At 43.7% G+C, this 25,303-nt stretch overlaps 1 protein-coding gene and 1 long non-coding RNA gene across 2 annotated transcripts in view; one reads left to right on the forward strand and one right to left on the reverse strand.

The window, feature by feature from the left end:
- Nucleotides 1-9,491: 9,491 nt before the first annotated feature.
- Nucleotides 9,492-25,303, reverse strand: part of LOC142741430 (uncharacterized) — a 35,338-nt gene continuing 19,526 nt past the window's right edge. The window contains exon 3 of the long non-coding RNA XR_012881131.1: nucleotides 9,492-9,886. This is a non-coding gene — a long non-coding RNA (uncharacterized LOC142741430). The remainder of the gene's footprint in view (nucleotides 9,887-25,303) is intronic.
- SCARF1 (scavenger receptor class F member 1) overlaps nucleotides 9,648-25,303 on the forward strand; it is a 55,810-nt gene continuing 40,154 nt past the window's right edge. Inside the window, exons 1-3 of the mRNA XM_075850810.1 lie at nucleotides 9,648-9,893; nucleotides 18,280-18,341; nucleotides 22,907-23,008. Coding sequence (XP_075706925.1) covers nucleotides 9,781-9,893; nucleotides 18,280-18,341; nucleotides 22,907-23,008 — 277 coding nt within the window. The 5' untranslated portion in view covers nucleotides 9,648-9,780. The remainder of the gene's footprint in view (nucleotides 9,894-18,279; nucleotides 18,342-22,906; nucleotides 23,009-25,303) is intronic.

Genomic DNA, 25,303 nt, shown 5'->3' on the forward strand with positions numbered 1-25,303 from the left:
ACGCTGCAGGCCAGGCAGCTGGGGGGGCCGCCTCTTCCCAGGCCCTGCGTCCTGGCAGGAATCCCCAGCCGCGACGGGGTCCGGCGGTAATCAGGGAGTCGCAGGCCGGGCTCCCTGTCACCCCTCCCCCATCGGATGCAAGACTTGGAGGACAATCTACGGCCGCCCCGCCTGGTGATGCTCCGGCCAGGGGGCAGGCTTCATCGGGATCGTCTAGACGGACGCCTAGAGCTGCAGCGACGACGAGGCAACAGGTCCGGTCGGAAGTCTGGGTCCCAGCGGTCGGGCGGCAGGTTGCCGGCCCATCTGTCAGCGCGTCGTCGTCCCCGTGTAGGAGATGTCGGTGGGATGGCCAGTCGTCTGCGAGAGAGGAGCTGGAGGAAGGTGAACTGGACGTTTATCGGCGAGGTCAGGATGGTCCGGCTGACGGGAACACAGCGCCTGTGCAGCCCGGTGAGTGCATAACTCCGTCTTTGTCATATCCTGCGATTTTTATGTCGGGTGTCGGCGGGGGGGCTGCTAGTGTAGCGTCGGCGGCCGGTAGCGGCGCGGTCGGGCGTGATGGCGCGGGTCTAGCGGACTTAGTGGGTTGCTTGCGGGAGCTGGTCGGGCGTCTAGATAAGGCGGCGGCTCCAGTAGTTACGGAGGTGTCCCCGGTGGTAGTTTGGGAAGGCCCCCGGGAAGTGGGATCGTTACAGGCGCGGCCCGGGATGGCGGCGAAAGAGGCGGTCGCGGTGTCAGTACAGACCGAGGCCCAAAAGGAAGGCGATAGGGTGCGTATTGATGATCGTGCTCGTGGGGAGGTGTATGTTTGCTTCGAAGGTCCGTTGGGGGCGCATTTAAAGCAGGAGGTGCGTGAGCGGATATGGAAGGACGAATTTGTCGAGATTTTTTCTCTCCTGCCGCTTGCTAAATTCAACTTGGATAAGAGCAAGCGGGACGAGAGTAAGAAGGATGAGGAGGAACGTCGGCGGTATAGGCTTATCCCGCAGACGTTTGTTAATTGGTCGCAGGCGTTTGCCATATTAGCCAGTGTGATAGGGGAAAAGGCGCCGGAAAATTGTTCGGCGTTGTTTTGCTATTTTGATGCCATTGGGGAGGCTCATAGGGCGTACGGGGGGCAGGCGTGGCTAAGATACGACGAGCAATTCCGTCAGCGGAAAGCGGTTCGGCCGGCGATTCGGTGGGACCAGAAGGATATTGCTCTCTGGTTAAGGGTTACGGCTCCGGTTAGGCAGTCCTTTCCCGGGAACGTCGGCCAGGGAGGCCAGTCCAGTCAGGTCGGGCAAGGCGTCGGGGCAAAGCTGGGATTCTGCTGGCAATTCAACGATGGCCAGTGTAAGTTCGGGGCCACGTGCAAGTTCAAGCACGTGTGTTCAGAGTGTAATGGTGCATCCCACGGGGCTGCAAAATGTATGCGAAAGAAGAGGTCAGGGAACCAGTCCTCCTCGGTTAGTCAAGGGGTTGTCACCGGTGAGGGTGGAAAGGATGGTCCCTTATCTAAATGAGTATCCGGATAGGGCGGCGGCCAAGTTACTTTACGAAGGGTTTTGTGTTGGTTTTATTATTCCTCCGCCTCCTTATGAGGTCCCGGTTACGCGGAGGAACCTTAAGTCGGCCTATTTGCATGCTCAGGTTGTGTCGGAAAAATTGTTTAAAGAAGTTTAGTTGGGTCGCATGGCAGGGCCTTTTGTTGATCCGCCAGCAAAAGATTTAGTGGTGTCCCCGTTGGGTATTGTTCCAAAGCGCGAGCCTCGGAAATTTCATTTGATTCAGCATTTATCGTTTCCCAGGGGTTCGTCGGTGAATGACGGGATTGATCACGAGTTGTGCTCCGTAGTGTATACCTCATTCGATAAGGCGGTGGGGTTAGTTCGGGCTGCGGGTCCTGGCGCGCTGTTAGCAAAAACCGACATCGAGGCGGCTTTCAGGTTGTTGCCAGTTCATCTAAAGAGCCAACGGCTGTTGGGTTGTTTTTGGAATGGGGATTTTTACGTGGATAGGTGCCTTCCGATGGGATGTTCCCTTTCTTGCGCATACTTCGAGGCGTTTAGTAGCTTCGTTGAGTGGGTGACGAAGGGAGTAGCTGGGGTCGACTCTTTGATACATTACTTGGACGATTTCTTGTGCGTCGGCCCGGGGGGTTCGCCGGTTTGCGGTAATTTGCTTCATGCACTGCAGAAGGTGGCGGGGGATTTTGGGATCCTTTTGGCGCCAGAAAAGACTGAGGGCCCGGTATCGACTATTTGCTTTTTGGGTATTGAAATTGACTCTGTGGCAATGGAGTGTCGTCTTCCTGCGGATAAGTTGGGGGCTTTGATTCAGAAGGTACGCCGGGCTTGTAGGTTAAAGAAAATTACGCTGCGTGAGCTTCAGTCGTTGCTGGGGAAGTTGAATTTCGCTTGCCGGATTATGCCAATGGGGAGGGTATTTGGTAGACGTTTGGCGGCGGCAACGGCGGGGGTGCGTGCGCCACATCATTTTGTGCGGCTCAAGGAGGAGCATCGAGCTGATCTGCAGGTATGGGATGACTTCTTGGGCCAGTATAACGGTCGCTCGCTATGGATGGCTCCGGCACAGGATACGAGTGATTTAAATATTTTTACGGATGCGGCTGGGGCGGGCGGTTTTGGAGCGTACGGGGGAGGTCCGTGGTGCGCAGGTCAATTGCCGGCTAGCTGGGTGTCCAGTGGACTCACGCGGAATCTGGCCCTGCTCGAGCTGTTCCCCATCGTGGTTGCGGCGACCATTTGGGGGGACAGGCTCAGGGATCAGAAGGTTCGTTTTTACTGCGACAACATGGGGGTGGTGCTGGCCATTAATAACATCACGGCATCATCTCCGTCGGTAGTTCAGTTGTTGCGACATTTAGTGTTGGTGTGCTTGTCATTGAACGCGTGGGTGGTGGCGGTTCATGTGCCGGGGGTACGGAATTGTATCGCTGATGCTCTTTCTCGCTCGCAGTGGGACCAGTTTCGGCAATTGGCACCGGGAGCGGACCGTCTCGGTTCGGCTTGTCCGGAACATCTCTGGGATCTGGTCTCGGTCCCGTAGAACGATTGGTGGAAAGGTCTTTGGCACGCACAACGTGGAGTGCTTATTCTGCTTGTTGGAGGCAGTGGGAGGAGTGGGTAAGAGAGTTGGGTGACGTCAACACGGATAGAGACAGGTTGGTGGCACTTTTGTACTGGTTAGGGGACGCCTGGGAGGCGGGTTTTTCATTGGCAAAGGTTAATCGTTTCATGTCTGCGGTAGCGTTTGGTTTTAAGTTGCGGGGCTTTCGGGATATATCTAAGGAATTTTTAGTGGGACAGGCTTTGAAGGGTCTGCACCGAGGGAGGGTCGAGGCGGATTGTAGAAGGCCTGTGTCGTTTTCTCTGCTTAGCTCTTTGGGCGGATCATTAGCATCGGTCTGTCGTTCTTCGGCCGAGATGGAGTTGTTTCGGTTCGCATTTTCTTTGGCGTTCTTTGGGGCATTTAGAATTGGCGAGCTGGTGTCGCCTAGTACCAAGCGGGCAGGGGGGTTGAGACTGGGGGAGGTGAGCCTATATGCAGATCGGCTCGAGGTATGGTTGCGCCGGTCAAAAACTGACCAATTGGGAAAGGGAAAGCTGATAGTTTTGTTCGCCCTCCCGGGTTCGGCTATGTGCCCGGTCGCTTGCATGCGGGGTTTTGAGCCACGAGGGGGGTCTCCAGAGTTGCCATTGCTATGTCACGAGGATGGGTCATTTTTGTCCAGATTTCAATTTGGAGCTGTATTTAAAAAATGTTTGGCGGTGGCGGTCGGTGTCGCGGCGGGCCCGTATTCATCTCATTCCTTCAGGATTGGCGCAGCAACAGAAGCAGGGCACTGGGGGTTGGATGATGAAGGGGTGCGGCGCATCGGTCGTTGGGAGTCCAACAGATTTAGGTCTTATGTCCGCCCCCATCTGTTATGAGTCATGTTGTTAGCGGTTGAAAAATGTTTGTGAGTTGGTATCTAACTTTCTTTTCCGTTTCAGATCCGCCTCCGTGTCTGGTGTGGTTGTTGGGCCACTGTTACGTGCATTGGGGGGCTTTGAGGGCGGACGTCCGCCCGGACGGTCGCCAGTTGCGCATTCCGCGGCAGGATGCGGTTTTGCATTGGCTGGGATTTAGAGGTATGTCATGGAACAGGGTGTTAGCGGAATTCCAGACATATTCCCGGCTGGATAGGGTTCCAGAGGTCTTGGTATTGCACGTGGGTGGGAATGACTTGGGGGTCCGCCCCTTCCGTGAGTTGGTGCGGGATATCAAACATGATATGTTGTGTTTGTGGGTTTCTTATCCCAGGTTGGTGATAGTGTGGTCGGACATTGTCCCAAGGAAACATTGGCGACTGGCTAGGTCAGTGGAAAGAGTCAATAAGGCTCGCATTAAAGTTAATCGGGTGGTGTCCCGTTTTGTAGCCAAAAATGGGGGCATTTGCGTGCGGCACAGGGATTTGGAGTCAGGAGTGGGGAACTACTGGAGGAGTGATGGGGTTCATTTGACCGAAGTTGGGATCGATCTGTGGAGCCTGGCAATAGCAGAGGGAATTGAAAGGGCGGTGGTGGTGTGGCGGAACTCACAGGCTTAAGGTGGTCAAGGCCTGTTTCGCTGTGGCGGGGGGAGTCCTTGAGGTCAGTCAGTACAAAATGGTGGGGGGGTCGCATCGGGGGTATGCGTCCCCCAAAAAAGGTACATGGTTGAAGACTTCATCGGGTGTTATCCCTTTGAAGTGGTCTTCTGGTGGTTGGAGCCATCTGTAGAGGTGAGCGGTGCCTCCGAGCTGGTTTACGGCTGGAGGTAATTGGTTGGTGGTGGTTGCAGATGGCTAACTCGGGGTGTTTAAAAAGGAATATCTAAAATGGCTTCAAGGACTTCCCCTGCTCGGATTAATGTTAACGTTAAATTGTTATTTATGATTCTGACCCATGTTGGGTCATGTGAATTATTAGAAGGAATTCTCTGGTTGGATTCCTAATTAGTTATCCGAATGTTTCGGATTTAAATGGTATTTTATAAAACTGTGAAATTAATAAACGGCTGCTGTGGCCATTTCACATCCAACCTCGGTGTCACGTGTCTTTTCTAAAAGGTGGGGGTGGTGGGATAGGAAGGGATAAGTGAAGGTTCACTAACACACGACTCTACTTAGGCAGGTCATGACACGAGGTGCAGTTTCCACAAGGGTGGGATCCAACAAACTTCATACCTCTTCCCAAACTAACAGTAGGTCGTAGTAACCGTGATAAGCGGGGTCTCAGAAATAATATTCTTCACTCAGGGATCTGATTGTAGGATTTGCCAGTGGCTCCTAAACAGCATCCACATCTTGTTCTACCGGTTATTGAACGGTGCAATAAATCTAAGTTTTGTCTTGTACTCGTGATCCAGGTTTCAGCAGATCCTTCCTTTCACTAGTTCTGGCTCGCTGGTAAGCATTTGATAGAACCTGTTATAACCTCATTGGGGTATAGATATTATCTTGCACTCTTGCACTTTATATGTGTGGTTCAGCATGTGGTTACCTTCCAGGTTTACTAGTGGCACATAATACATTTATACGGCTATTGTATTGTATTCTTTTGATATTGGCTCATATTGTCCCATTTGGAATCCTATTTGAGATTTCTGAATGTGGTTTGCTTCCTGTTTCTACTTTTCAGGTTTGCTGATTCTCTGTTTTTTTTTTTTTAAATGGTTTTATATTTTGTATGTAGTGTATAATAAAGTTTGGTTTTTTCATCCCTGTTTTTTCGTATCCCTGTCTTATTATTTTGGGTGTGCGCAATTTTGTACATGTGCCTTTTCTTCTCTCCCAGTATACATATTTTCAACAACGGGACTTTGCGAGGAGTTCATGCTGGTAACTTGGCTTCACTTAATCATCTTCTAAATGTAGCAGAAGTACTAACTGGTACCTTCAGATCAACTTTGATCTTTCTGGACTGAGCCTTTGGCATTTTGGCTATTCTTCAATCCATTCAGCCAGTAGTTCCCCACTTACTTCTGCGTCTTTCAGGTTTTGGATGCCACTTCAAGGCATTTGAGATCATTTTAGCTGGGCAGCCTATAACTTGATGCACTTCTTTATATGTTTATCCCTCTCCAATAAACTTTTTAATCAAGGTACGTTTTTCATCAGGACAAATTTTCCGGAACGACCCATTTTCCCCAGTATTTCAGAAGGAAATGCACTATATCCAAAATGTTAAACATTGGCCACCCTCCTACCTTAAATACGGGCCAAAATTGACACCTGTTATTCCACAGAATGAATGACTTCACCAATGTAACTCCTCACTGCTATTATTTTGAGCCCCTTTCAATTAATGATTGAATTCCTCAGAATGAGCGGCATGCATGTCCTAATTGTTGGCTCTGGTTTTTTTCTACTACACTTACAAGTCAATTATTTGCTATTTAGAAATATCACTTCTACCAAAAACATTCTTTTATCAGGTTAATGATGTTGGACTGCTATTTTTTTGAACACCACTGTATATGGCGGAAAATTGAGTTTAGCACTGTCTATTTTGGATTTGAATGGCTCAAGACCATATCTAGGATTCTCCATGTAGAAATGATAACAGTATATTGCATTTAGCAGCACCCATTGGCCTATAATGACCGCTATTAAATAATGAAACATGTCTGAATAAAAAAACTGACTCATACAATAGCTGCTAATGAGAGAAGATGACAGAGCACATGTCTATAGGACTTCTTCCTAACCTTGGCATCTGCACAATTTCAGGCGTTACTACAGACATAAATGCTATCACAGTCTAAAACACAATAAGCAGTGATACATTCCGCAGCACCCAGAAATACAACGCTCTCCCGTTATAACAAAGAATGACGGTAGTCACTTCCTGATGAGTGACACACTTCCTGTACTCTCCTTAAAGTCTGAATGTATCATCAAATAATACAACAGATTTTACAATGTGTGTATTTTATTTCCTTACAGGCACATATCACTATTGCAAACTATATTTAGGCACAATTTATTTTCTTTGCGATTTCAGAATTTGTATTCTTTAGAGGCAACGATGTGAGTTTTGGATCATTCATTGGTTTGAAGACTGGAGGGACTAGAAGAAATAATCTTATGTGCAGAGCACAAAGGACACAGTGCGGCTGCCAGGAAGACCCGGCCTGATCTGCTGATATGCGCAGGAAAAAGGTGCTTCCTACAAAACTGCTGACTGCTGGGGGCAGTAAAACATGACAAGGAGAAGGAGTGGTTACAACAATGATAGGAACATGCAAAGCAACTCAGGGAAGTCTAATGCTATAATAGAACCATCCGGTGTCTGCCCACATGTTTACTCACTAAGAGTTCGGACCTGTTTGATGTGCTGGACATTATCAAACTTATACAGAACTATATTACAGAGGATTACTGTATAGCTGGTCATTGACAGACACAAGGAAACATTAAACCAATATTACGCGGCTAAAAAAATACATTTAAATTGCTTTGGATAAATTGAGATACAGGACACAAAAGAGTTTCCAACACAATGTTGCACATTGCTGTAAAGCATTATGGCTCCCAATTGCAGGACCAACAAAAACACCCTTGGATCACTTTGATTTATGAATTAAATCTGATTGTATTCCCATATAGTTCGTTCCGAGTCTGGTTCCCAATAAAAATAATAGATACAAGGTTTTTCTTTCTTCTATAATAAAGAAGATGATTTGCGCTTTTCTTCTCAAGGTTTTGATTTGCAGAATAGGATGCTATGGTTGTGGTCATCATGCGGAACCCGGCAGAAAAAAATCTTATGGTACCTAGGTATAATAGCTTCTTATACACCTCTATGGTTGTTGCATCACGGCTATGTTGTACACAGTAGTAATGCAGTCTTGTGCATAAGCCCTTATTTTCAGGGTAAATTTATATAAATATTATGGAAAGCATAGTCGTGTAGAATAGTATCCAGATTCCATTTAGTATAAACTGCAATATAAGGAATTGTTTACTTAAATAATTGGTATTTTCCCAACTGCTAATCTATTATAAACAACTAATGTTTATTATCCCATATTCCAAAATCCTCCCTACAGATAATAAACAACCCCATAGTGACTAGTCTGTGACAAGATTAATGGACGTCCCTGTGATCCCAAGATCCAGTGACCTTGTCAAAACCAATGCTGTCTGAAATGTCCCATTGTATTCTTATCTCCCATGCCTTGAACCCATAACACTTGTATTCATAAATTGACCTGTGTTCTAAGGGTGGACACAGAGAGTAGAGGTTCTCCATGCAAGTATAGGGGCCCCTAGCTCTCCAAGAGCATCTCCTTTATGTCTCTCCAGCAAATCTCTTACAAATAAGCTAATTTAATCAGTAATTGTAATCCATAAAATGTATTAACTAAATCCCTTATTAATGGAAAGTATAATCCATCTGATGTCCTATTATGGAGCTATTCTCCCCTAGAAGCATTTCTGAAGCACCATAAGTCCGTTGAGGGGGCATACTTTCAAATATATATTTTTGGCGGAAATTCGTTTTCAATGTTGTACATATAGCTTATATCCATTGCTATTCTTGTCTTGATTTCTCTCATCTGACAGTTGCTTAAACTCAGTGATTGTAAAGTCCTATATTTCTTTTGATTGATAGATTGTTCAGAACGGAACAGATCCCACAGAAGTAGAAACAAAAAAGCTGATCTGTTCCTACTAATTCAAAGATACATAATTACATAGCAATAAATTATTTAAATTGCTCAAATAAAAGTCACAACAGAAAAAAAAGAATAATTAGACCACGTAACAGGTATACGGAGGATAAACACAGCGGGCAGAGAGTGACGTCATCAGTCATGTGCTCCACGGCAGCATCGGGAAACGGGGGCCAATTTTGGAATTCAGAATCCTGACACTTCGGTAATGTTTGTGTGAGATTTACAGCAAGGCAAGCGTAATCTCGCGAGACAACACTGTAAATTGTCATTTAAAAGGCGATTACGCTTGCCTTGCTGTAAATCTCACACGAATGTTACCGAAGTGTCAGGATTCTGAATAGACATCACGTCCTGGTTGGTAGTGATGTCTATTCACTGTCAGGACACTTGAGTAACGTTAATGTGTGTGTATGTGGCTGCACATAGTCATCTATCTAGATCACTATGTGCTGTGTAAATGAATGGAGTGAAGTGTATGACGCTGATTGGACAGCGTCATACACTTCTCTCCACAATGCCCACTTGGTCAAAAAGTAAAACACGCCCAGTTGTCTATTAAGAAAGTCATTAGCATAAAGCTAATATAGGTCATAACTCCATCAAAAATTATTGTTTTTCTAAATAAAAAACACTGCTGTAATCTACATTATGTAAAAGATAGGCCACTTATAATGTGGTGACTCCCTTATAGTGGTGTTCATACATGACCCCTGTTGTACCTAAAAGTGTTTACTAATACTGAACCCATGTATCCATATATGTTGCGATACTTCGGCATTTACATTTTATTGCACTTCAGATTCTGTGTCACTGTTCCCCCTCCCACTTGATGGATTCAATAGCAGGAATTATGCACCCCCTCCTTCACTTCCTCAGGAAAAAAAACTCAAGAAGGAACTTGATCCCGATGAGTGGGCATTCACACTGGGATGGATACTGCAGGAAAAAGACCACTCAGCCTGTGACTATGATGGAGGTATTCCTTACCAGCTCCTGGCTTATCTTTCAGCCTCTCTAGGATCTCAGTTTCCTGGTTTCTCATTTATTCCATGTAGCAGTACAGTGAAAATGTCCAGTTATTGCAGGAAGCTAAGACTGATGCTAATGCTCTGGACCTGGCTTCAAAAAGTGAACTCTCAGGACTTGGATCCTGGTGGAAAGAATGTCTGTAAATCTGATAGGTAAGCAATCATGTCAGTTGATATACATAAGTCTTCGGCTACTTATCTATATAATATTACTGCACCCTACAGGCACATTGTGATTATCAGACTGTACTACTAGGAAAATGCTAGAAAACCTCTTAAAGCTTTGATAATTTTAACAAACTATAATGTAGAAATGTAGGAACGTTATCTCATTATACTATATGATGGATGGAATCTAAAGGCGCATTCAGGAGGAGAATATAAGTTCAGGTGCCTATTATGCTGTCAATCCCATTAAATACATATATATATATATATATATGTATATACACACACACACACACACACACACACACACACACACACACACACACACACACACGTTAACTCCTTGTTCATTTTGTGATTTCACAATTTAAAAAATTACTGTGAAAGGCAAAATTTCAATATGTCTATGCTATGTATAAATATTTTTGCAAATCTTTACAAATCTTTTGGGGCACCCTGACTATACAGGTGGGAAGGGATGGGGTGACAACTTTTGTCTCCTCCATATATGGATCTCTTATATAATATGCCACTTATTTAGGCAAGATGAAAAATAACCGCATATGGCTCATACCTCATGGCTGCGACTAAGACCATATTATTTTTATGAGAGGATTTTTTTTGTGCTAAAACATCATTACACCTACTAGTGACATCACGGTGCCAAGTGGCTCCGGGATAATAACTTTAGTCAGTTCATCTGTAGTGTCTGAAATGTTGGTTATATTTTTATGGTGGTGTTTAAGTGAACGGTTGAACTATTGATGATCCAATTTAAAGCAATAAGTTACAAGTGGGATTTTGACTGAAAAATGTAAAAATGGCAATGTATATGATTGATATTTTCGAGCAGAAGCCAAAGTACGTTTACAATGTTTCACTTTCAGCAACTTCAGCATGTTTCCATTCTGTTTTGGCAGCCATTTTGCAAAAGTGACAAAAGGAAGTGCAGCCATATTGGTTGTTACTTTAGGTTAGCTTCCCAGAGAAAACTCTAAATTTTGATCCACTAATATATGGGCAATTTTAAGTTTTGTGTGTAATCACATATTTTCTATCATCGTCATTTCTGTTATATATATAGATAGATAGATCCTGAGAAAGACATGACAGTGCCTTGAAAATAATGACACACGGTGAACATATAGGGGCCAAATTAATATTCTCTAGGTGGTCACATAATAGTGATATACATTGTCCACATAACAGTGAAATATAGTGTGCAACTAACAATGTCATTTATTACCCAAATAGTGCCACTGAAAGGGCAAATATTGAGGCTATACCATGCTTGTGAAAAGGGGTTGCTTTGAAATGTCGCTGTGTCCCCTAGGAATTGGATAATATCTGAAGGCTGCACAATTTTCTTGGAGTTTTAACACCCTTCCAGAACCTTAATGACATCACAGTCATGTTACTGTTCTGACCAATGATAAAAGGGGTGTGTTTATGTCAAAGTGATGTCATAATGGTTATTCTACCCTCATGCGACATTAACAGTCAGTGCCAAGAATATGCCCAGCCCTGGAGATAACTGCAGGTTGAACTTAGTGAGACACCAGAGTTTACCATGGGGGGACACTGTTGCTGGCATAAGTACATGTGTGGCTGACATTATAGGGGGCACCTGGGGCTGAAATGGGTGCATGTGAGTCTGGCACAATAGGGGGCATCTGTAGCAGGCTGCCCCTAAAGAGACTAAAACTAGCCCAATCCTCTATATCATGGAGAAAAAAATGTGAAATAAATTGTATCAACACATCCTTATACCAATGATGTCCATGTGGAACCCCACATATATTGCAGCTTACTCAGTGGTCCGTTGGGGCTTCATCTTATTCAGGGTTTTTTGTTTCTGTTTTTAGATGTTTCTTAAATTGTATTGCTTTTGTGGGTGCCGTGTGTTTACATAATCAATAAAGTAAACTTTTTTTTCATTATAATCGGTGTGCATGTGTCCTTTTTCGTTTATATTGTAAGTAGAAGAGACACATACTGTACTTCAAAGCTGCAAATGGACATACACATCAGACTACTAAGACACCAAGCAAATGTTAAATAGTTACAAAATTTGCACTATTCCAGTTTCAGTTTGGGCACAGGTTTAGGTGCTCATAAACAATAGACAAAACTCGTCCGAACCTGATGATTTTCAGGGAATCGGACCACTAATGTGTAAGGGGGTCTCCCAACTCTCCCCTGACAGCAGATTGAATAATAAAGAAGAATTGGGTATTTTGGATAGCAACATGCCTGATCCCCTGTTCCCACAGAAACCACAAATAAGTCAATGCGGTCTAACAGGTGTCCTTGCGACCCACTAACCTGGAATCCCTAGTTGCAGACAAGTATAAAATATTGCTGTCAAAATCGTGAAAACCCCAAATAAGCCAATGTGGTATGTAAGGTGCCGTTGGGAACTGCTAACCTGTCATCCCTCGTTGCACCCAAATATAAGCTCCTACAAGAAAACAAAAGCGTTTTCTTTGTACTGATTTTGTGTTTGACAAAAATGATAAATGACCCTGAATGAATCCCTTTTGCACGTCCTGCTATAAAACACAAGTGGCAAACACATCAAAACCTTTTTTTCCAGATATTTAAGGGGAGACAGAAGAACATACTAAAAATAAATAAATCTACAATGAAATATGTACAAGTTGTCTTGTTGTTCATGCAAAGTATCTAGTAACTAATAATTTGTAGGGACAGCAAGTAAAGGCAAAGTATAAAGGATCTGGAAAAAAATGGGTCAGATAAGTTAACAATTTTTTAGCAGACAGAAAACTCAGAAATAAATTGTAGGAACTGGTTGATGACTTGGCTCATTAAAGAGGCTCTGTCACCAGATTTTCAAATCCCTATCTCGTATTGCAGCAGATCGGCGCTGCAATGTAGATTACAGTAACGTGTTTTTTTTTTCAAAAACTAGCATTTTTGGCCAAGTTAAGACCATTTTTATATTTATGCAAATGAGCCTTTCTTATGTACAACTGGGCGTGTTTTCTCTTATTTCCAACTGGGCGTGTATTGTGTTCGTTACATCTGGGCGTTTTTACTTGTTTTACTAGCTGGGCATTGTGAATGGAAGTGTATGATGCTGACGAATCTGCATCATCCACTTCTATTCACAACGCCCAGCTTCTGGCAGTGCACAGACACACAGCGTGTCCTCGCGAGATCACGCTGTGACGTCACTCACTTCCTCCCACAGGAACTTAATCACGTCGGATGAGCGAGGACACGCTGTGTGTCTGTGAACTGCCAGAAGCTGGGTGGTAACGAAGAGAAGTGGATGATGCTGATTCGTCAGCATCATACACTTCTATTCACAACGCCCAGCTAGTAAAACAAGTAAAAACGCCCAGATGTAACAAACACAATACACGCCCAGTTGGACATAACTTTAAACACGCCCAGTTGTACATAAGAAAGGCTCATTTGCATAAATATAAAAATGGTAATAACTTGGCCAAAAATGCTCGTTTTTGAAAAAAACAAAACGTTACTGTTATCTACATTGCAGCGCCGATCTGCTGCAATACGAGATAGGGGTTTGAAAATCTGGTGACAGAGCCTCTTTAAACAGATTCGTTATCTTTAGGGCAGATACAGACGGACGTTGCGTTTTTGCGCGCGCAAACAACGCAGCGTTTTGCGCGCGCAAAAACCATTTGACAGCTGCGTGTGTCATCCGTGTATGATGCGCGGCTGCGTGATTTTCGCGCAGCCGCCATCATAGAGATTAGGCTAGTCGATGCCCGTCACTGTCCAAGGTGCTGAAAGAGCTAACTGATCGGCAGTAACTCTTTCAGCACCCTCGACAGTGAATGCCGAACACAATATACAGCAACCTGTTTAAAAAAAAGAAAAAGTTCGTACTTACCGAGAACTTCCCGGCCGTTGCCTTGGTGACGCGCCTCTCTTGACATCGGGCCCCACCTCCCTGGATGACGCGGCAGTCCATGTGACCGCTGCAGCCTGTGCTTGGCCTGTGATTGGCTGGAGCTGTCACTTGGACTGAATTGTCATCCCGGGAGGTCAGACTGGAGGAAGAAGCCGGGAGTTATCGGTAAGTCAGAACTTCGTTTTTTTTTCTACAGGTTCATGTATATTGGGATCGGAAGTCACTGTCCATGGTGCTGAAACAGTTTAACTCTTTCAGCACCCTGGACAGTGACTATCTCCGGACGTCGCGTACCGGAAATTTTTTTGCCGGGTTCGGCCAAAACGAGTTCGGCCGAACCCGGTGAAGTTCGGTTCAATTGTCCGGGTTCGCTCATCTCAAAGACACTCCATTTGGATGTTTGGAAACAGAAAAGCACGTGGTGCTTTTCTGTTTCCATTCATCCTTTTGACAGCTGGTGCGCTGTTTCAGTCAGTTCGCACGGAAGTGCTTCCGTGCGACCTGCGTGGTTTTCACGCACCCATTGACTTCAATGGGTGCGTGATGCGCGAAATACGCAGAGATATTGAACCTGTCGCGCTTTTTGCGCAGCTGACAAACGCTGCGCAAAAAGCACAGACTGTCTGTACTGCCCCATAGACTTGTATTGGTCTGTGCGTGGCGCGTGAAAACCACGCGGCCCGCACGGACCGAATACACGCTCGTGTGAATCCCCCCTTAGAAGGATAATTCTATATAGAAAACTTAAACAGATGCAAAGGTTCACATGCTTAACCCCTTCACGCCGCAGCCATTTTTCAGATTTTAATTTTTTCCTCCCCGCCTTCTAAAAGCCATAACTTTTTTATTTTTCCGTCAATAGACTGGTGTGAAGGCTTATTTTTTTTGCGGGAGGAGTTGTAGTTTCTATTGGTAACATTTAAAGCACAATATAACGTACTGGCAAACTGAAAACAAATTATTTGCATGCCGAAATTGGAAAAAACTGCGATTCCTCCATTGTTTTTTGGATTACATTTTTACGGCTTTCACCGTGCGGTAAAAACAACAACTTAACTTTATTCTGTGGCTCAATACGATTACAGTGTTACCAAATTTATATAGGTTGTTTTATATTTTACTAAAAACTTTTTGTTAAAAAAAATTAGATTTTGTCGCCACATTCTGAGAGCCATAACTTTTTTATTTTTTCATCGATTGAACGGTCTGAGGGCTTGTTTTTTTGCGGGACCTTTTATCAGTATTATTTTTTGGTACATATAATTTTTTGATCACTTTTTATTACTTTTTTTTAGGAGCTAAAATGACCAAAAAACAAAGATTTTGATGTTTTAAATGTTTTATTTTTTACGGCGTTCACTGTGCGCGTTAAATAATGCTATATTTTAATAGTTCAGACTTTTACGGATGCAGCAATACCAATTTTGTTAACTTTTGTTAATTTTACATTACTTTAGAGGAAAAATTTAGGGAAATTTTTTTTTTTTTTAACTTTTAATTTAAAAAAAATAATAATTCACTACTAAAAACTTTTATTTCACTTTTTTTTCTACACATTTAATTTGTCCCTCTAGGGGACTTGAACCAGCGATCAATAGACTAACGTATTGCAGTATATTGGGCATTTTGGATATCAACATATCCAAAATAACTAACTGTCCACTGGTTGTGTGTGGTATTGCAGCTCAGCCCCATTCATTTCAATGCAAATTAACTACAATACCAGACACAGTCCATGGACATATGTAGCGCTGTTTCTGGAAGAAAGCAGCCATGTTTTTTCTAATCCTGGACAATTCCTTTAAAGGGGTTCTCTTTAATATTGAAGAATATTCTTAGCGAATGCCATATATGTTTGATTGGTGTGGGTCTGGCCTCAGGGACCCTTGCCAATCAGCACAGTGAAGGGACTAGCTGCAGTACCAGACACAGCCACTTGTATAGACAAGCCTCGGCCCCTTCACTGTCTTGATCAGCGAAGGTCCCAGAGCTCCGACCGCCACAGATGAAACCAGGATAGGCAATCAATATTAATGTTCTGGAACCCCTTTAAGCTGCATGTCAGGTATCTGGAAAATTCGGAAAAATCCATTTAAACTGATATGATGTAAGTATTCGTCCCCACTAGATGTCCCCTATTATTTCTCAATCTAAAAGGCTTCTAAAAAAATATATAGATCCCACAAAACATAAAAAAATTTCAATTGGAATCATTTTTAAAAAATGTTCTAAATATTGCTGTTATATACTTAACCTTTTCCCACCGCAGCCATTTTTCGGCTTTTCACTTTAGTTTTTTCCTACCCACCTTCCAAAAGCCATAACTTTTTGATTTTTCTATCAATATTGCCGTAAGAGGGCTTGATTTTACGGGACGAGTTGTAGATTTTCACGGCACCATTTATTGTACAATATAATGTAGTGGGAAACTGGAAAAAAAATCTTTGTGGTGTGGAATAGAAAAAAAACCTACTATTTGGCAGGTTTTGTTTTTACGGCGTTCACCGTGCAGTAAAAACGGCATGTTAACTTTATTCTGCGGATCAATGCGATTATGGTGACACCAAATTTATATATATTTTTTTACGTTTCACTACTTTTAAAAAACCTGATACTGACTTTTATGGACGCAGCTATACCAATTTTGTTAACTTTTGTTATTTTTTATAATTACTTTAGAGGAAAAATGGGAAAAGTTTTTTTTTTAAACATTTAAATGTAAGCCCGCTTCATATTCTCCCACCCGACGTGCGCCGTATATATACACGGCGGATGTCTGGAAGGGGTTTGGTTGATTCCATTTTAGAATGTTCACCTACTTTTTTTTAGTGCCGATTCTCCGTGGCCGGTAGGACTGAGCTATTGGGCATGTGCAACCTTTAGCACTGGACACATTAGGTGAACGTTCTGAGAGGGAAACAAAAAGAACACCAGGGGTCGCCATATCATGTATGTGACAGCAATATCTAGACACAGGAGCATATGGTTTTTTTAAAAGATTCCAAGTGCAAAATTGTTATGTTTTGCTTGATCTAACAGAGAATTTTAATATTGAATTGTGAGACAAACCCTCTAAGAGGACACCACCGGTGGCCGACAAAACCCATTGACTTTTATGGGTTCTGTCGGGATTGGACTTAAATCAGAACATTGATCAGTCCAACCCACAACTTTTTTTGTTTCCAATTAGATGCTGGATCTCTCATATAGTCAAGGATTTATGTATATTACAGCAGATCATGTGGCTGCTATGGAGTCAGATATTATGGGAAAACGTTTTGGTGTTACCTAAAGAAAATGCGTAAATCTAACCAGTTAGAAGGAACCCATCTGATATTGCTGGCAACAACGAAAAGTATGCTTAGACACTGGTTAGATAAAGATGAGGTATCCTTGGTTGAAATAACAACACTATGATATATTTTATACATATGGAGTGATTAAATATAAATAAATATAAAAAGTATAACAATATTTTCCTCTATAAATCGGGATACTATCTCTCAAATATGCGCTCCACAGATAAAAGGGACAAAATAAAAACATCTTTCATTTTTATAGATGATTATAGGGTTTGGCCGAGCCAGGGCAAGTATGGAGGAAGGTGAAGGGGATGGGCATAAAATAATTCCTGTTTTTTTTTTTCTTTTTACTGCTAAATTTTAGAAAGAAAAAAACAGCATCAGAAGGGGGACTTTATTTTTAATTTTTTGCTATGAGGACTCCTCTATGTACTGGCCTGCATATTAAAAGGGTAGACCTTGGGTTGAATTTTTGAGAACCACTGAAACTAGTAAAGTATTTAATAAACTTTATAATACACTTAATGCATGTCTCTTACCCAAGAGCATAGATATAAGGGGTGCAGAGGTAGCAATCGCACCTGTGCTCTGGTGACTGAGGAGGCCTAAATTCCCCTCTGCTTCATAGGAAGACACCAGTATTATAAATATAATGTGGTAGGTGGGCGGGGATCCTGTTACAGATTTTGCATTATGCCTCGGCCCCACTGCCAGTCCCCCTCTGTCCCGTGTGATGACTACATTACATTACAACACTAAGGACAAAACTTCACAGTAGCCTAGTCATCACAACCAATGGAGGGAGCGGGGCAGCGGGAAAGAAAACCATTCCAACAGTAAGTACATTTTATTCTTTCTTTTTTTTAACTGGTGCAAGATGTCTGGATCTTGGTAACAACATATTACTTTATAAACACAAACCTCTGTATCTTAAACATCACATTAGGTGAGACCACAGAGTAAACTTTAGTCAAAATTCAGGAAAATATCTTAATGGGAAGCTTGAGGTTTGCCAGGATCTTGGCATGTAGGTTAAGGAGAAAGTAACTGAATCAGGGAAGATGCTGAAGAGTTCGCACATCATCTGTCTAGTGCCGATTTCAGGATGTCATCAAAAGAAAATGGTGAAACTAATCTACTTCCTGCTTCTCCCTTCCCTTAGTGACAGCAAAAGGCTGGTGTGCTGCCCGGGTTGGAAACAGGAAGGGCGGGAGTGTACAGCTGGTAAGTTAAAAAGTCCATCCTTGAAAGTTGACAGGACAGCTTAACCAGGCAAAAAAAGGATGTCACTAATGGCAATAGCTCAGGGACAAAATGTTAGGGACATATCATCCCAAGTTTGTGTGTGAGTTTTTCACTAATGTATACATTCAATAAATCTACACTATATGGCTTAAAGTATGTGGACACCCCTCGTCATTATTTAATTCAGGTGTTTCAGCCACACTCAATCAAGCACACAGCCAGGCAACCTCCACAGGCAACCATAGCTAGTAGTATAGGTCATACTGAAGAGCTCAGTGACTTTCAACATCCCTACTTTCAAGTATCACAAAGAGGGACAACCGATGTGCAGCGCCCCACTGCAAATGTTTTTTTTTCTTTTAAGCCATGCCTCTAATTCCACCCAGTCCCCGCCCATACACACCCAGGTCAGCCCACACAGTACCATGCTCCCATAGTGCCTCCCACACAGTATAATGCCAAATAGCTGCCCCCACACAGTATAATGCCAAATAGCTGCCACCATACAATATAATGCCCCCATAGCTGCCACCATACAGTATAATGCCCCCATAGATGCCCCCATACAGTATAATGCCCACACAGATTCTCCCATGCAGTATAATGCCCACACAGATGCCCCCATACAGTATAATCCCCACAGATGCCCCCGTGCAGTATAATGCCCAAATTCCCAAATACATCATAATGCCCCATAGCTGCCCCATGCAGCATAATGCCCCCATAGCTGCCTCATACAGTATAATGCTCCCATACAGTATAATGCCCACACAGATACCCCCATACGGTATAATGCCCCTATAACTGCCCTATACTGTATAATGCCCCATAGCTGCTTATACAGCTTAATGCCCCCATACAGCATAATGCCCCCCTAGCTGCCCTTATACAGTATAATGCCCCCAAAGCTGCCCCTAGTGCCAGTGCCCACGTATAAAGTGCCAGTGCCCTTGCAGATAGTGTCACAGTGCCCATGTAGATAGTGCCCCAGTGTTCATGTTGATAGTGCCAAACCCCCCTTGAAGATAGCGCTACCCCCCTGCAGATAGCGCCATTGGGACTCCCTATAGGAGTGGCATCCCCAGCCAGAGCATAGGCCAGGGATTCTGCTGCTAGAGGGAAGTCCTGATGTCACTGTCCATATATGGACATAGACGTCAGTGGCTACTGATTGAGCGGAATCCCCGTTGCCAACTCTGGCCGGGGATTCCACACCAGGAGGAGCCCCTGATGTCAATGTCCATATATGGACAGTGACCTCAGCGGTTTCCTCTAGGAGCGGAATCCCCGGTCCGATCATCGGCAACAGGGATTCCGCTCAGTCAGTAGCCCTGATGTCACTGTCCATATATATATTCCCCTGCTTCAGAATTGGGTTCAACTGTATCTCCGTCTTGAAAACGCAGATACAGTTGACAGCAGGACATACCCCCGGCCGCTCAGGACAGCGGGACACCGCTCAGAATCCGGGACTGTCCCGCTGAATCCGGGACGGTTGGGAGGTATGCTTTAAATTTGGCACTGTTATAGGATACCACCTTTACCACAAGTCAGTTTGTGAAATTTCTGATCGGCTAGACTTGCCCTGGTGAACAGTAAGTGCTATTATTGTGAAGTGGAAATGTCTAGGAGTAACAACAGTTTAGCCACAAAGCGATATAGCACGTAAACTCACAGAGCTGGGCCCCAATTGCTGTAAAAATCTCCTATCCTCTGTTGCTTCAATCACTAGAGTTCCAAACTACCTCTGAAAGTGACATCAGCACAAGAACTGTGTGTCAAGAGCTTCATGAAATAAGTTTCCATGGTCGAGCAGCTGTATACAAGCCTCAGATCACCATGCACAATGACAAGTATCGGCTGAAGTGGTATAATTTACGGCACCACTGGACTCTGGAGCCTTTTCCTCAGCTTCCTCTTGGAAGACGTCACTCTTCAATTATTCACACCCTTTATGTGCCTCTCTACTCCTTCTGGCCCTATTGTTTCAGGCCCTTGTCACTCAGTAGCTACAATTCCACCCTTCCAGGGCAAATCTACCAAGCCAGTGGCAGATTATAATATGGGCGCCCATCAACTTTAGACACATGACATTGATTATTAGCCCGCAGTCGCCACGTGTGTCTGGCTGCAACCACGGCACTACATAAACTAAAAATTGTCCCCCCTGAAAATATGGGGGAAATGAAGTGGAGTGGTAGCCTACCCGTGCTTACAGCTGCTCAAATACTGTCTGGCACTGACTGCTACCTCAGCCACTTATGCGACTATATAGTAAACTGAGTAGTCACTGGTTGAGATAAGCATCACTGTCAGTCAATGTTTCAGCAGATGTAAGTGCGGCTGGGTCCCCTCCTTACTCCACCTCCTCCATATTGCCATGGCCCCCTCCTCCACTCTCCTCACTAATCGATTTTCTGACCTGAGCAGCATTTACAAATCACTTCCCGTTGCCGGCTGCCCACCCACATCCTGCTGACTGCTGTAAAAGCAACATGGCAGTGGGAGTAGGAAGAGAAGAGGCCTGGTTGGCGATGAGTAAAGTAACTACAACTACCAGCATATCTTGACAGCTGCAGACTTCAGTGCAAAACTGAAACTCCCAGCAATGCCTGTAGGCCTACAGCTATAATTTACCAACAGATGAATAGATAACCCATTTTATAAGTGTATGACCCTCCATCTGTTGGGAAACTACAACTCTTTTATTTACAAAAAGGCTGCAATTTGAGCTTACAAATTGACCCTACATTAACAGCGCATATGAATATTTACAATAAATCTATATTTAACCATTATAAGGTGTATAAACATTAAAAAGCATGTGTAACATCTAAGATTTTAATTCCCTATTAGTTTTTATTTTTATCTATTGGATCCTATTGCCAAAATCCAAATAGTTTATTTTTTTTTGTCATCTCAATATTAGGTTTTTATCATAGTAACAATAAAATATACTGAACAGTTGGATACTATTCAATGTAAAGAGCATTCAACCCAATCTACATAACAATACAGTAATAAACAATATTTAATAACCCCCCCAGAGCCCCTCTAAATAGTTATTACGGTATATATTTTGTGTCCATGTTTCTATCTTTGTTGCTGTATTCATAGACACTATTACATTATCTGTAACAATTATGTATCCAGATGAGGACATGGTATATAGACTGAGATATAAAAACTGCTACACAGATACCCCCAATAAGTTTTGATGTCATTTATGGCTTTAGCAAGAGGACTAGGATCTATCTATCTATCTATCTATCTATCTGTCTGTCTGTCTGTCTGTCTGTCTGTCTGTCTGTCTGTCTGTCTATCTGTCTATCCGTGCTCAGCACTGCGGGACGCAATGTAACGCATCCCCCATAGTTGAGAGTCTATGGAGGGATGCGTGATGCGCGAAAAGAACGGACATGTCCTATTTTCCCACGGACCCTTCACACGGTCCGTTGAAACAACGGCTGTGTGAACGGCCACATTGAATTACATAGGTCCGTGGGACGGCCGCTGTTTCAACGGTTGGAACAAAGTGCTCACTCCTAATTCATTTCTCTTCGCAGTGGCTCTCATCTCTGGCTAATAGAGTGGGGTCCTAAGAGGCAAACTGCTCTTTGTGATGTTCATATGTCCAAATAGAGCTAGTAGTATTAGTAATATTCTCAGCAGAAGTATTATAGCAGAAAGGCTAAGTTCACACTACCGTTATAGTACGTTGATCACTCTTCCGTTGGAGGAAGAGATGAACAAGAGTCCAAACGGAAAGCATTGCTTCCGTTAGAATTACCATTGATTTCAATGGTAATTCTTTTGTTTCAGATGCTTTCCGTTTGCTAGATTTCCCGATTTTTGACGGAACCAAAAGTGCAGTCTGCAGCACATTTGCTTCCATGACAAAAACACGGAAACCTAGAGAACGGAGGCAAACGGAAAGCATCTGAAACAAAAGAATTACCATTGAAATCAATGGTATTTCTAACGGAAGCAAAGCTTTCCGTTTGGACTCTTGTTTATCTCTTCCTCTGACGGCAGAGACCTAAACATACTTGAACGGTAGTGTGAAAGGAGTCTTACAGCAATGTAATGCAATGTTAGAAACATTCTCAGTCTTCTCAATTAATTTTCCAGCAACAGTTACATACCCAATATTCAAAAATAGAGAAAGGGACCTCCAGCTCACCTTGTATATATGGTTTAGATCATCTCGCACGGATCCTCGTGTCGGCACACGATATGTAGACAGCAATAGAAAAAAGAGGATTTGGATCCAGCGTGGATTTGTGGAATAAAATGGAACGATGTTCCAAGTTTAATGAAAAAAATTTGTATATTAAAAAAGGAAAAAACCAGGATAGATGCTTGAGAGTGTGCAATCCTGGTAGTGTGAGGAAAAATATCAGTAGTGAATGAAGCCTTTACCCAATATTGCTTTAATGTTATTGCCAAGGCAGCATGAACTATATAGAGGAGAATTTTGATATGGACTTATAATATGTTTGCAAGAAGTTACTTTTGTAACTTTGCCTTTTCTTTCACCCCAGCAATCTGTGATGGGGATGATTCCTGCAAAACCGATGAAATTTGCATAAGACCTGGAGTGTGTCGTTGTAAACCAGGTTTCTTTGGTGCTGATTGCAGTTCACGTGAGTACAGCGACAAAGATATCTGTATTTTATCAATTATGCAATAGTTTACATCTACATAACGTGTCAATTATGAATACTCCAAAATACAAGAAATGCAGCCTCTGTGACTCCTATCGGCCCCTGGAGAATGGTCTCTCTTGCCACTTTTGAAAAAAGGGGATGTGACATTCCAAATGGGACCGCAGTGGCCAGCCAAATTTATTGTAATTTACATCAGAAAAATGGAATAAAATATATCAGAAATTTATTCCAGCTACTAGCTGGAGTAGATTCCACTCTGTGGAGCGTAGTAAAGTAGAGGCCCATGCCAGGCTCCGTACCTTGCTTCCCCTTCCACATCTCCATGGGACAATTTAAAAAAAAAAAAAATGTATGTTCACCTCACCGCTCATCTTCGTTTCTTCCTTCTGTGTACGCTCAGGCTCCCGCGACTTGTATGTGATGCAACAATCAGGAAAATTAGTGCTGTGTCGCATATAAGGCCCTGACGCTGCTCGGCGTCAGGACCTTGTATGAGCTGCAGCATGCTGAGGGAGCCTGAGGGGACTGGAGGGGAGGAGAAGTGATGAGGAGCGGTGAGGTAAGGATAAAGTTTTTTTGGGGGGAGAAATGGATGACTTCCCCAAAGACTGTGGGAGATAATTGATAAAATTTGCAAGTAAAGATCTGACCGGATGCTGATGCTACACTTGGACTGTATTCAACAACATTTCTTGATTTCTGTGTATCCAGTTACATAGTGTGAAAGCAGGAATATGAAATGCAAGAATTAGGGACGAGGGACGACTAGGGGTAGCAGGGGTTAAAAATGGCCAGCATGTCTGGGGGGAGGAGGATGAACTCTTTGTTCACCTGGGGATAGGTGTAAAAAAGGGGGGTTATGGCGGGAAGATCTAGGTGAGTGCATCAGTAATGAACAAAAGGGGAGGGGGAGCAGTGTAGGGGTTTATAAGGGCAGAGCAGTGTGAGTTAAGACATTACTTACCAGGAGAAGGAAAGACCGACCCAACCCTCCCTTGTTAGGAATAATGTTATGTTATGTTATGCTATGTGATGTAAAGCCGGATCGGATCGTGGCACTGCACTCCTGCTAAGAGCAGTTTCGGTGGTTGAACCACAGCGAGTTTACGACTAGCTACATAGGGGGGTGAACTCGAACGTGGGGGGACACTAGTTATGCGGCAGGTCCCCAGGATGTTTTGGCATGGGCAGTCACGAAGGCCGGACGGCGATCCGGCGGCTGCCTGGGGGTAAGCCGTGGCAGGGGGCACGGCTGTCCTGGTGACAGGATGCGAGCTGGGGACAGACGGGCCCCAGCTCAGGGTGTGCTGTGTTGCGATTGAGGTCAGGCTCCTCCTGCGCTGTATTGCCTATGGTAAATTTTTAACCCCTAGGCGCACCACGACGCAACTGTACATCCTGGTGGCCAGTGTCTTAGCGCACCAGGACGTACAGTTGCTGCGCAGTTCCCGGTGCACACTGTCACCTGACAGCTGACACCGACAGCTGACACTCCACTGTTGCCGATCAGTGGATCATGGCCGCTGATTTAGGCAATTAACCCCTTAAATGTGGTGATCAATCGCCGCATTTTAGGTTTTGTTTTGCACATCGGCAGACCCCACGATGAAATCGCGCGGTTTGCAGATGGTTAGCATGGCAACCGGAGGCCAAACAATGGCCTCCGTGTCTGCCATGTACGGAAGCCTATCAGGACCAGCCCCCTGATAGTCTTCCTGTCAGAGTGATAGGAAGTCACTGTGTCGTTCGCGATGCACACTGTCGGTGACAGTGTGCATCGGCAACCGGGGGTTGACACTCCACTGTTGCCTATCAGAGGCTCATCGCCGCTGATTTCGGCAACTAACCCCTTAAATCGTCTAAATTAGTTTTTTTTAGCACATCGGTGCTACAGGTAAAAACCAAAAAAGTGTAAAAAGTAAAAAAAAAAAAAAAAAAAAAGTTAATAAAAATGTTTTATAAAAGTGTAAAAATAAAAGTGTTTTTTTTCCTATAATAAGTCATTTATTATAGGGAAAAAAAATGAAAACGTTAAAAAAAAGTACACATAGTTGGTATCACCGCGTTTGTAACGACCCAAACTATAAAACTATAATGTTATTTTTCCCGGACTGTGAACACCGCAAGAAAATAAACTAAAAACAATGCCAGAATCACTATTTTTTTGGTCACCACCCCTCCCAAAATATAGAATAAAAAGTGATCAAAAAGTCGCATGTATCCCAAAATAGTACCAATAAAAACTACAATCCGTCCCGCAAAAAACAAGCC

Source organism: Rhinoderma darwinii, chromosome 2 (assembly GCF_050947455.1).
Source record: "Rhinoderma darwinii isolate aRhiDar2 chromosome 2, aRhiDar2.hap1, whole genome shotgun sequence".
NCBI classification, from domain to species: domain Eukaryota; kingdom Metazoa; phylum Chordata; class Amphibia; order Anura; family Rhinodermatidae; genus Rhinoderma; species Rhinoderma darwinii.